The 12,819-nt window shown below is 51.0% G+C and overlaps 3 protein-coding genes across 3 annotated transcripts; 1 reads left to right on the top strand and 2 right to left on the bottom strand.

The window, feature by feature from the left end:
- Positions 1–913: 913 nt before the first annotated feature.
- LOC113218123 (cytochrome P450 6k1) lies at positions 914–3,359 on the bottom strand. The gene is made up of 5 exons (XM_026438327.2): positions 3,194–3,359; positions 2,193–3,085; positions 1,874–2,116; positions 1,431–1,682; positions 914–1,220 (listed from the first exon to the last, which is right to left on the bottom strand). Exons 2-5 carry the CDS (start codon positions 3,082–3,084, stop codon positions 1,042–1,044), a joined length of 1,566 nt encoding a protein of 521 aa, XP_026294112.1. The 5' UTR covers position 3,085; positions 3,194–3,359; the 3' UTR covers positions 914–1,041.
- Positions 3,360–5,058: 1,699 nt separating this feature from the next.
- LOC113218124 (brachyurin) lies at positions 5,059–8,911 on the bottom strand. Its single transcript, XM_026438328.2, has 7 exons — positions 8,744–8,911; positions 7,359–7,611; positions 6,989–7,169; positions 6,711–6,886; positions 6,456–6,551; positions 6,043–6,182; positions 5,059–5,383 (listed from the first exon to the last, which is right to left on the bottom strand). The coding sequence occupies exons 1-7, from the start codon at positions 8,795–8,797 to the stop codon at positions 5,207–5,209; spliced, it is 1,077 nt and encodes a 358-aa protein (XP_026294113.1). The 5' UTR covers positions 8,798–8,911; the 3' UTR covers positions 5,059–5,206.
- Positions 8,912–10,049: 1,138 nt separating this feature from the next.
- LOC127752091 (uncharacterized) lies at positions 10,050–12,803 on the top strand (the record flags this gene model as incomplete). The annotated part of the gene is made up of 7 exons (XM_052276659.1): positions 10,050–10,064; positions 10,232–11,747; positions 11,822–11,887; positions 11,973–12,055; positions 12,146–12,346; positions 12,434–12,597; positions 12,678–12,803. Coding segments are annotated over exons 1-7 (2,171 nt in total), but the record flags the coding sequence as incomplete, so codon positions are not given.
- Between the last annotated feature and the right edge of the window lie 16 nt (positions 12,804–12,819).

The raw sequence follows: 12,819 nt of genomic DNA on the forward strand, positions 1-12,819 counted from the left end.
GCGGTATAAGGCCTGGCGGACAGGGGTGGCGGTGCAGCCCGGGTTGCCTACTTACAGGGGTTTGTGGCACAAATTGCCTACCTTTCAGCGGCTCTCTAGAGATGATGGGGGACGCCATCGCCCCCCCCCCTCCTCTTATACCGCACCTGGGTCGCAATCACGGCTATTGTGGCCACACGACGCACGTGTGGTCACTTATTGAGATTCAACGAGTTGAGAAAGTTGATACACTGAAGAAAAAATACTGTGGAGCTAAGGATAGCTATTAGCTCAATGTAGACACACCGGCACGCAAAGGAAATCGAAACAATTGCTGGCCCTTCTTTGTCGCCCTCATAAACGGCCTGGTTACGCTCATTACGAGGGTCGATCCCTCTGCCTTGAGTTGCCGAAGACACCCGCGCCTGCTTCGCCCACCTCCGCTCTCCCCATGAAAAGATGTTGGCAGGTGTAGCCAGGGGTCGGGCGGGGAACGGGGACAGGGCTCCACACATCGTAATGACGCTTACAATGGAGCCTCGGGTTTAGAGGGATGCCAATGCCGGTGTCTACATTTAGCGAATGAACTATAACACCCTAAACAGAAATTTGTTCTTGGTTCGGATTAAAGAGCATTTTGTTGCTAACCGCACAACAAACGGTCCTTGGGTCAGTGACTTCTTAGCTGGCTCAAGAACACTCCACCGGAGATTGAAGGACAGTGTCGCACTCGCACGGTTAGCAACAAAAATGTTCTTGGCCAGCAACAGGCCCCTATGACCGACATGTCCTTAGCAGCACTGCATTTTTTTTTTCAGTGCAGGCACGACACCGAATACCACCGACATTTCTTGGAACCGGTGGGGGTGGGGGGTGGGGGTGTAGTGGCTTTTTATCCGAGGTTTTACATCCCTTATTAAAGTTTTTTCCAGAGTAAAAAAAATCACATTTATTACTCTTATTCTAAATATAATATCAGGCACAGGTTGCGGCTGCAGCAGTCTTGTGGGTAACAAGTATCACGTTGAGGTCATTTTAATGTCGTCGATAATTGCTCTCAGTTTAGGCGGCAGCGATCTGGCGGGAGACAAGGGTCATCTTGAGCTCCTTCTTGGGCAGCGGGACGAAGGACCTGGGAGCGAACTCCACCTCGGCGGGGGTGTCTTCGCTGGCCTCCAGACGGAAGCGCGACAGGAGCATGGCGACGGAGACCTTGACTTGCATCAGGCCCAGACGTTGTGCTGAGTAGGAATAGAAAAAACATCAGACAGAGTTTTCTCGAGAGTTATCTTGATTGGGCCAACTAACTCCCTATCAGTCCTAATTAACTTTTAAGGGCCTTGTCGCGTGATTTTGGATATCTACCAGGGGCCAAACCATTTTGTTTCCTTTTCATCGTCAGGGAAATGACTGTATCTGAACGCCTCCCTTTTCGACCGGATATTACTTACCGACGCAGACGCGGGGTCCCTCGCCGAAGGGCAGGTAGACGTGGGCGGGCCTGCTGGCCTTGGCCTCCTCGCTGAAGCGCTCGGGGTCGTACTTGCTGGGCTCGGGCCAGTACTGGGGGTCGTGGTGCAGCGCGCGCACCGGGACGATGATGCGCGTGCCCTTGTTCACCTGAATGTTGGTCAGCGGGATCTCCCTGTTCACCATCACCTCGCGGTTCAGGAAGGGCAGGGGTGGGTACATGCGGAGGGTCTCTGCGGAAGGGGAGGAAAGATGATATATTTAGTCAGGCGATCTTATAGAAGACTTGACAAGGTGAATATTCGCAACAACCGCGACATGTAATCGTTCAGCAGCTGCTGTCTGAAACTTGATCGAGTTTATGGCGAAACATTTGACTTGCGAAACGATCGCTCTCATCGCTGACAACCATAAAATCACTCACCGTTGATGACCTTGTCGAGGTAGGTCATCTCCATGATGGCTTCATAGGTGACCTCGCCGTTGTGGCGTTTCAGAACGTCCTGCACTTCCTGGTAGACCTTCTCCTGGATGTCGTGGTTCTTGGTCAGTTCGTACATGGTGAGGGAAGTGGTGGCAGAGGTGGTGTCGAAGCCAGCGATGAAGAAGATGTAGACCTGGGCCACCATCTCGTTCATGGTGAGCTTGCCTCCGGGCTGACCGTCCTCTGCAAACAGGCGAGATTGTGAGATTGAGAAGAGGTTTTCGCTCCGAGAGGAGGTATGCGTTGACTCGTCACTTACCAGGTACCGGCTCGGCCTCCTCGCCCTCCCTAGGCTGAACGAAGCCCTTGTTCTTGAGCTGCATCAGCATCTGAAGCATGTCGGCGCGCTCGATGCCGTTCTGCTCGCGGTAGGCGACGGTCTCGGCGACCAGCTTGGTGAAGAAGGTTTCGATCTCGGTGACGGTGATGGTGAACTGGAACTTCTGAGCGATCTCGCGGAGGAAGAAGAGGACCATGAGGCGGATGCTGTTGAACACGGTGGGCTCCACGACCTTGGTGCCGATGCGGCGGAACTCAGACTCGGGAGTCTTGAGGCTGTTGCTCTGGATGCCGAAGGCCACGGAGGAGACGACGTCAGTGCTGACGCGGGCCTGCATCTCGCGGATGTCAGCGTTGTACCGGCCACCGTTGGCCGCCGCCTTGGCTTCCACGAAGTCCTGCAGCTGAGTGCAGCACTCCTTCATGGTCTCGAACATGTACTTGATCTTGGCCGGGGTGAAGGTGGGCGCGATCTTAGCGCGGAGCTCCTTCCAGCGCTTGCCGGACAGGTTGAACAGGTGGGCGGTGAGCGGGTCGCGCTCCGACTCGACGTAGATGCCGCGGCCGTGGAAGTCCTGGAAGTCCTTGACGAGGACGTGCTTGATGATCTCCGGGTCGTGGAGGTGGAGCAGCGGCTGGGTCATAACGAAGGTGCCGGCGACGGGCTCGTCGCGGTAGTCCTGGTAGACCTGGTCGGCGATGTCACCGATACTCTTGTTACCCATGAGGTTGGAGCCGAAGTTGCCCGTGAGGAGGGTCGGCTTGGGGCCCGGCACCTTGCGCTTGGTCCAGTAGGTGAAGATCTTGGCCAGGTAGGAGTAGAGGGCAAAGCCCAGCCCGGCGAGCAGGGCGGTAAGAGTCCAGCCGATCATCCTGATTGAGGGAAGAAGCAAAAATGGTAACTCGGAAATATCAGGAGAGCCGACTCTCGAATGATTCTTAAGACAAGACCCGGCCACAGCGTAGCCAGCAGGTGCCTACCTGGAGCTTTTCTGTTTGCTGCAGCCAGAAGAACTGAGGAACCGCTTGGATTGTCCCCGTATAAATTGCAGGACCGTCAGCGTCGGGCCAAATGTTATCTCAAGTGTGCAGCTATTCCGCCAAGTACGTGAACAAAGGGCGCTGAGTCACTTCAGAACACATGCCTGCCCTGCCCCCTCCTCTTTTTCAGTCTGCAAAAACACGCCTGATGGTAGGCGACTGGTGCTCGTATGGTTTTGATCTGGACCATATCAGAGAAGGAGGCGTTTTGCACGAAGGATAAAAATGCCGAACCGGGTCTCGTTCCGTGCTGCGCTCAAATACCAAAGTTCGACCCCAGTCGACAACCGGAAGTGGTCCCGCCGGGGGGGCGGGGGGGCATATGAAACATTTCTGGTTCTACTGAGGAGACAGGAGGGGGCGGTTTCCTCGGAGTGGCTGGGAATAGCTAATAACTTCAAAGATGGTGTGCCCAGGTGTCCCCTTTGAAGTCGGTGGCTCCTGAGCCTGGTGCTTTGGTCATTCCTAAGCGTTTCGGAGGTCCTGCGAAATCCCTATAACTCATTATTTATTTCAACAGTCATTGGCTCGTCTCAGGGAACGGTCGCCTTGTCGCCTTCCCGTCCCCGTAACGGCCCGGGAACGTTCTCTGAACCCCCTACAAGCTGTCCGAAGTTAACGTAAAGATCTTTTACGGGGAAAAAAAGACAAAAAGTAATATTTTACAATTTGCAATTGCCAAAAACAGACTTATTGTCTAAAAAGGCAATTGACACGTAAAATGCGACCAGACCTGCACCAAAGCGACTTTGTGCCGAAGTATTTGACTAAAATTGTCCTAGCAGGTGTCTCTACGCGAAATCATAATTCAAAATATGGACCCTATAACAACTGTGAAAATTATGATAGGTGAGTCATTGAGTGGAGTTTTCCGACGTTTTTTTGGCACTACACTCTACACTCTCATTTAGAGTGTGGACACCGGAATGAAAGAACCTGCCCACTAAATAAGATAAAAACAGTAGCATAGTAAATGACGGAGAGAGGTGTTGGCTAGGAAATATCACAACCTCAACGTCACTCAAGAGTAAGACGCCAAACACTTCGCGGTATCAACGACGCCAGAGTCATGCAACGTTGCAGTTGAAGGGGACAATCGCAGCTGTTCACTTAAACTGTGAGGATGCGAGAACTACGCGCCCGCGTCTGAGAATTGCCCCACGCGGTCCTAAACAACTTTCAAGCGCACGTATTTTTTTGTGTTTTCAAAACACATTCTATTGTTGGTAAAATCGTTACTCCTGTGATTTTTTTTATTGTAGACAAGAGATTATGTACCGTGTGTAACTGAATACGCAGCAGTGTTGCGGAATTTCATACTCAATGGCGTTGTTTTCATTTGAACCCTCTCGAAACTTGTGATATTCGGCCTTTATTGGCCTACATCAAAAACTACTTGCTATTGCTTTGCTGTTCATGTACAAGGCATGAGTTAGTAGTCAATTTTGTTAGCAACACATTTCGTTCCAAAATAATACCCTCGTATTATTACAACTTTTTTTTCACAGAGGAGCAAAACAAAATTGACTGCTTTCGGTCAGAAACTTTATTTCCGAGATTTTGATTAATGATGTTTTTAGACAGTATGTCCTGTAAAAAAAACAGCCTGTGTTGCTAACAAAATTAATCAAACTTTCGTTGTAAATTTACATTTTTTTTTTAACAGTGTAAGGAGGCAACTTGCATCTCCATGTATGTAGGCAACCCCAGGATATCGTGCCACCCGTCAGTCGGATGTGGCATGGGCAGGCGAAAGCGCTGGGAGATTAGATGGGTAGTCAGTGCAGATGTACTTACAAGAATCATCAATTACTCGAGATTTTTATTTACTGTTTTTTGTTAGGAAAATCCGAATCTTGCAGCATCAGCGTCCACTCCTTTCGCAATCAGCACTCTTTTCGCAGGTCTATGACTCGCCCGAAACGACGCGGCCGGCCGGTCGCACCCCTCTCTCTAATCTCGGATGGCGATGTTGGTAGTGTCGCCGATAAAGTCCAGGAAGGAGGCGACGCGCGTGTAGGCGGTGGGGTAGCCCTTCTCACAGCCCGCCCTGGCGCCGAACGAGACGATCCCCAGCTGGGTGTGGGCGCCGTCCTGCTCCACGATGGTGAACGCGCCACCCGAGTCGCCCTGTGGGAGAGGGGAGGTACCGGTTCTGTTGTGAGTAATTTGACGAGAAAGAAGAAGACCAGTCTGCGGAAACCTTTCTGCAGGAGCTGGTCGGTCACGGGAGAGTCCCTCCCTGATTGGTGAAGGCTTTATGATGGTTCGGCGATACACTGGTACAGGGTGAGTGTCGTCCTTATTATTTCTGGTTGTACCGGTTTATCACCCACCTCTTCTTCTTTGTCGTAAAATACCTCATCGTGTTACGTATCTGCGTTCATGTGTTTGTTTGATTTTATTAATTCCAAATGTTTAATGCATTTTGCCCCCATGAATTACCCTGAGCCTCGTTAACGGTTAACGTGTCATATTATGGTTCACAGTACGCAGGTGGTCATCCTCTAAAGGGTGGCGCGACAGATGTCTTCGGTCCACGGCTATGCCTGCCAGCTACGTTCAGCGGTAGGAAGTACGCCCGTCATTCGCCGTTTACGAGCCGGCCAAGTTCAACCGTAAGCTCTCATAACGCCTGGTAGATAGGCAACATCTTGCCTGCAGTACACGCGAGTACTGCGGTGTGGCCTACCCCAAGTATCGCAGGCGCCGAACTCCCGTCATCAACTAATTGGCCAAAAGAATCTGAGAAAAACGGGCGCACTCTCTGGACGACCCCATATACGTACACTGCAGAAGCTGCGCTTGTCCGTGGTCTTCACGCAGATCTTGTTCGGGATATAGGAGTTGCCGTAGGTGTCAAAGCAGGCCTTGCCGTCGTCGATCGTGTTCTCAACGTACATGAGGTCCTTGGAGATCCACTTGTCAGCTGCAACGAGAGCACGATGAAGGTGAAACTCAGACTCTGCGAGAGTTTGCTTTTGCGACTCTTTTGATTGCACGCGCAAACAATCGACAGAAAAGCAAAAGGCGTGAAAACCGGTACGTACACACCAAGATTGTTTAAACAGGTTTGATCAAACAGTCACACACGAGTGTGTGTGTGTGTGTGTGTGTGAGAGAGAGAGAGAGAGAGAGAGAGAGAGAGAGAGAGAGAGAGAGAGAGAGAGAGAGAGAGCTACTGCGGTACTCGTGCCCTTACCATCAGTCGTCTTTCCCCAGCCGCTGACGGTGCCGGTTTTCCCGACCATCATGTCGGCTGCCATGGACCAGGAGGGCAGCCTGACGGGCGCGCACCCTGGAGGAGGGAGAAGCAGAAAAGGGGGGGGGGGTCAGTGTCGGTCAGAGGGGTTCAAGTAGTTGGGCTGGTCGATGGCCGATCGTGTCGTCGTCGTGACAGAGATAAGCCCTGCTCGGAGAGCCGGCTATACCCCGCGCGGCAGGCGACTCAACTCACAGGCGTTGAAGGTGATGTGCGTGGGCACCTTCATGAGGGCCACGTCGTTGTCGATGAAGTAGGGGTTGTACGCGGGGTGCTGGTAGAATTCGTTCAACTTCTTGAACACGATCCTGCTGGGCTCGGAGCCCTCCTCGCTCCCGAGGGACCCCACCGAGATCGTGTAGCTGTCGGCCCTGTACGAAACATTGGTCGTATGAGTCATATGTCTCAGGTGGACAGGCCCATACAATGTCTGTAGAGGACGGCGCCCCGCTGTCACGGGGAACAACACTCACTGGTCGTCGACGCAGTGGGCCGCGGTGAGGATCCACAGGCTGTGCACGATGGAGCCGCCGCACCACGCCTTGCCGCCCGCGCCGAAGTCGGCCAGGATGCCGGCCTGCCAGGGGAACTGGCCCAGGACGGCCTTGTTACCGTTGATGATGCGCAGGCCGGCCGACACGCGCCCAGCCGAGGCTGCACAAGTCGGACGTCAAACTTCAACATGACCGAATCACTTTCGGGTGCGCGAGCAGTACAGGAGTACCGGGTGGGTGGCCAGCACCCCAGGCGTGCGGGCGGGTTTCCGCATCGTCTCGTCTCCATGCCTTGCGGCTCCAAGCGCATAAGGCAACCCACCCGCACCCAGTGCGACTTGGGGCTAACCTGGCTGCGGCTCGCGAGGCGCCCTGGGGACGGCCGGGTCTGCGCGCACGTACGACGACCGGGTCCTGTTGACCTTGAGCTCGGCCAGGCTGCGGGGCGCGCGGCCGCCGTGCTGCTGCTGCGGGCGCCCCACCACCCCCACGGGGCTGGGCAGGCGGTGCAGGCTGTCGGGGTGCGCGCGGGCCTCGGACAGCAGGAGCCGCTGCTCCTCCAGCGTGGGCAGCAGCGGTATGCCGGCCTTCAGCAGCGGCTCCTGGAGAAGAAATGGAAGTGACGGTGACGGCGGTAACATTCAATACACACCCCTATCCGAGCCGTGCATTTTTGGCCTACTTTTAGGTGGACTGTAGGACAAACCGCCAACCCACCAGCGGTTCCAGGGGATCAGGGTTCAGACCGACCCATCCCGCTCTCTAGGTGGGCAATAATCCTTCTCCAGTCCATTGTAATCCTCGTCCTCGTGGCAGCAGGACGATATATCAGGTGGCTGATTGACCCCGCGCACTTCTGTTGTTACACTGAACCGCACGCAAGAGTGCGGGCGGGCTTGCCTATTCGCTCGGCTCGTAAGGCACCGTGGCGTGTACAGGGGCGATAGTCAAGACCGCCCGTACTCGAGCCTGAGGTATACAGTGTAACTGCAGAAGTGCGCGGGGTTCATCAGCCACCTGGGAGTGACGATATCAGGTGGCTGATAGACTCCGCGCGCAGTTCTGTGCTTGTACTGCACGAGTGCGGGCGGGTTTGCCCATCTTTGGCCATACAGACCGAGCGAGTAGGCAACCCGCCCGCACGCAGTATGCCACGTGCAGATGCAGCATAACTAACAGAAGTGCGCGGGGTTAATCAGCCACTGCTTGGTGTACATGTCGCGAGTTTCAGGGAATGACAGATTATGGATGTGGAGGTGGATTATCCCACTCCGCGCCTCTGATAGCGGACTCGATCGGCACGTGAGGGGAGGGCTCGACAGAAAGTGGGAGCAGAAATACGAGAAATACTTTGGTCGACACACAAGGAGAGCAAATAATGAGCACGGTAGTACGGGTAGGGTGGGGATGTTCATTTTCAAGATCGTGTAACATCACTCCAGATTGGGAGATTTTAGGGAAGGACCATTCAGCCGACAACGCTGTCAAAATGATTATCAATCGAAATGCTCCCGATTGCCCTCTGTTTTGCTCCTTGCGTAATAATGTAAATTTCTCACAGAATGATAGGTTCCCGAGCTTGAAAACGTAACTCGCGGAAAGCATGGTTCTCTCACGGCAAATATGAATACAATGATTCCGCCACGTTACTACGGCAGCGGAGTTGTTTTTCATCGGACAAAATCACGCAAATCGCGATAATATTGCTGTTACCATTATGGTATCACCACTTACCGCCGAGACGGCCCAGCCGAGCACCAGCAGGCAGGACAGCGAAAGGGTCTTCATGGCGTTGTATGCTGGTGCCGCGGCTGGTCAGCACTGAGGCTTTCGGTGTCCTGACGCGGGCTTGGCGGCCCCGCGCCGCGCCTCCTCAGCCCGCGACACGTCGCGAGCAATCCGCGGGGATTAGCCAGAGCTGAAGCCGAAGATACAAGCCCCGGGCCGCGCCGGCCGAGCCGACCCTCCGTGCTCGTGTTCATCCTGCAACCGAAGTGCCGTCTTGATGTGGCCCCTCAAATGAAGAATCACCGTTTGGCTCCAGTTAGTCCAGTTTTAATTTCACTTCAAACTATTTTAAGCAAACCCAAACTACGGAATCGACGGCGAAAAGTGAGCCGATATGTGCTGGCGCATTGCGTTAGGCCGAGCGAAGATACACATTATCCGATGGGAATCAAGATTAAACTAAGCCGGGGCGTCGCGTCAAGGATAAAGGGGGGATCTGACGCTCAGCGTGTACTCATAAATCCACATTATTTTCGGATATCCCGAAACCAAATAAATGAGAACATCATTTCCAAAGATGTGTTCGATAGCTCTTGCATTTGCGTTTTCTCTTTTGGTGGACGCCGCCCGCGCCCGCCCGCCCCCACAGGCCACCCTTCTTGTCCCTCCCCTCACGGCGGCCCGAAGGCCCGGAGCCCGGAGCCCCCGCTAGTGAAGGCTGAACGCAGCCCGCAGAACACCGCGGCGCCTGCCTCTGCTGTCTCTCTCCTCTTGCTCTCTCGGACAGCGCTCCGGGCTCAGCGAGCGAGAGCGAGAAAGAGAGCGAGAGGGGCGATCTGGACGTGACCCCCAGCCGAGCCGACAGCAGCCGACGCGTCCGACGCGCAGCCCGCAGCGCACGGCCAACGCAAGAGAACATGGCGGTGGTGACACGGACCCGTCAAGCATAAAAGGGGTAGCAAGTGTATTTCCCGTAAAACAGGTACGGGTTTCAAACGTCTCTCTGTAGCCCGCGGGTCGCTGCCCGGGGGGCGGGCGCGGGCCGGACCCAAGGCTTTTTGCGGTTGAATGAAAGCGCTCCGGTGGAGGTGTTCGGCGTTGTTTACAGTGCTGGACGGTGTTGTTGGCATTCATAACGCCGGATGAATTACAATACAAAACAGCGGTGCGCTGCGTTCTCGCACCGATTTTTCGTTGCGGGCGAGTGTCCCTTTCCAAATTAGACGTTAATTTTTCAGCCACTGCTTCTAGTTTCCTTGCCCTGAAGTCTGGTTTCAGATATGATTTAGGTTATAGTTATCTTGCTTATGTGATGTCTGCAGGTCTTGTAAGGTTATTCTGGCACATTTGCTGTAATCTATCTTGAATCATCTTGTACTAACTGAATACCGACGTTTGGCGCTTGTGGTCTTAACATTTTTTTGTTTTATTGTACTTGCATGTTTACTCATTTTTCTTTGCAGAACTATTCTTATGGCTTAATTTTTTTTCCAGGATTTAAACTGTCAAGCACAAATGAGCAACCCAAATTCATTTCGAATACATTGGCCAAATGGCGACAAGTCATCCAAAGATAAGCCCCACATCAAGTATGTTCTTAATGCAATGAAGAGTAATTTCAACCCTGTGTTAAAAGATCCCAAAGAGTCACCAGATCCGGATTCTCAAAATGATAGTTCTGTGGACAATGCTACACCTCTGCCACCTGAAGACAGTAAAGGTATTAAGAAGACCTCTTCAGGAACTCACTCTGATGCTGTATTAGATCAAAAGAGTGGTAAAAAGAATATCCCAACCAGTAGCACTAATGTTGCTGATGTAGAAAATAAATCCAATGCCAAAGTTGAACCACCGAGTAGCAGAAGCAGTACATCAGAGCTAGTGGATGACAAATGCAGTGCCAAGAAAATTCCTATAATAAGTAAAAGCAATTCTGACTCCATTTTAGATGTCAAACCAAGCAGCAAGAAAGATCCTATTTCTGTTAAAAATAGTGCTTCAGACTCTCAACTTGAGAAAAAAAATAACAGCAAGAAAGACCAATCTAACAGCAAAAATAGTTTCAAACCAGGAGACATAGGTAATATTGTTAAACCAGAAGTAAACAAAAGAAGATCTGAAAAAAAATTGGAAACGTTCAGTGTTGATTCAGAATCTTTACATCTGAAGTGCAATTCTATACCTAATCGTGCCTTGCCCATATCAGCTGCATCTAACAATAAGGATTTGAGTGAGCCAAAGCAAACTACTACTGAGAAAATACTTCCCAATGTCGATTTACCTTCATCTACCTTGGATCAAGGTATGGATGAAAATGAAGAGGACAATAAAAAACGTTTAGCTAGAAAGAGAGCCCTACGTAACCGTTCTGTTACACGCTCAGAGACAGGATCTGAAGGGGACTCCCCTGCTTCAGGCCGTAAGAGGTCTGCAAGGCGTTGGTCCAAAGAAGGAGAAACTGTTCTTCAAAATGCTATTGCTCGAAAAGAAAAGTCCTTAAGTTCTATTGGAAAATCAGATGATGACAAAGCCCACAAAGCTATTGCTCGTAGCTTGAGGGAGGGTAGAAATTCCTTGTCTGTTGGGAAAAGGTCTCAAAGCAAATCACAGGATACTTTGTCTGTTAGTTCTGCCGAATCAACATCAGAAGGTAAATCAAAGAACTCTTTGCAATTGAAATCTCAAACTGATAACATAAATGATGTACCCAAAGAAGATTCCAAAATGGATTTTGATTCAGCACCTCAACCCATTTCTAAACCATCATCTGTCAAATCAGATGCAGATTGCACACATACAAAGACTGGCAAACGTCGCTACAAACCATTTCGGGGTCTTAGGTATTCCTTCAGTGGGGTCACCAAGAGGTCCAAAGTCTTTCGACGCTCTGCTCCCTCTCAAAGAAATGTCTCTTCTGACTTTCACTTTGAAGAGAGTTCTCCACCACTCAAAAACAAATCTTCAAACTCTACTTCAGTTAAAAAAGGAATTAATGGCGTAACCTCAGAAAGTAAGTCATAAGTCTTTAATATGGCTGTGTATGGTTTATCAAAAATACCTTCTTAATGAAACTTTTCCCCTCAGAGAGCCGTAGTCGTAGTCCTGCAGTAGGCGATGCATGTACCTCTAAGGCCAAGAAAAGTAGACGGGGTATGTTAAATGATTTTTGGTGATACAGACGGTCATACATTTGCAAGTAGATGTTATCTTTTTATTTATTTTTCATTTTTTGTAGATAATCCTCTCTCCCCATCACCAAGTCCTGGAGATACTCCTGCAGATGCGAATCATCCAGAATCGACAGCTATTTCATTTGGTGTAAGTGACAGCCTTTATACAAAATTACAATAGTGTACTGTCATATTCTAAATTTGTTTTCATAAAATGATAACTTCTTTTTATTGCCAGGCTGGGACTGCTGGGTTGTGTTTATGCCAATCAAAAACTAATTTATATGTTCGTAAAGAGACTTTTGAGGAAACTGACCTTAGTCTTATGTGCCAAGCTGTTGATTCCTTGGAGGGACGTCTGATTGGCTGCTGCAATGCTGTGGGTGGTAGTGAATCAGCAAGACTGTACCGGCCTAGCCCTCGTGTTCCTTATGTTGTGGTGTGTGAGCAGCATAGGCAGCGATTATTAAGGCACCACTGCTGCCCTGGTTGTGGAAACTATTGCACACAAGGGCGATTTGTTCAGTGCCCTTCACTACACTACTATCATCGTGATTGTCAACTTATGATTGCTGGAAAGCCTCAGTGTCCTCATTGTGGGTTAGAGTCTCCTCCGGATGAAGTCAGCATAAGTTTGGGTGTCAAGAAATACCCAGTATTCCTTCCTCACCAGAAGCTTGTCAAACAAACGTAAGTGTCTAAAGAAACATGTGTTTGGCACAAGTGATTGCACAGTAATGTATCAATAATTAAATTTCTCCTTGTTTTAGGCCATCAGCAAGGATGAGCCTGGGTTCCAGTGTTACCTCTCAAGATCAACCTGAGGATGTGCCTGACAGCATTGCTATGACCCTTCCCATAGCAACAACAGTCTTGGACAAAGCAGAAAGAGAAAAGTTAGAGAAATTTGTA

Source organism: Frankliniella occidentalis, unplaced genomic scaffold (assembly GCF_000697945.3).
Source record: "Frankliniella occidentalis isolate FOCC.00 unplaced genomic scaffold, Focc_3.1 Scaffold3873, whole genome shotgun sequence".
In the NCBI taxonomy this organism is placed as follows: Eukaryota; Metazoa; Arthropoda; class Insecta; order Thysanoptera; family Thripidae; genus Frankliniella; species Frankliniella occidentalis.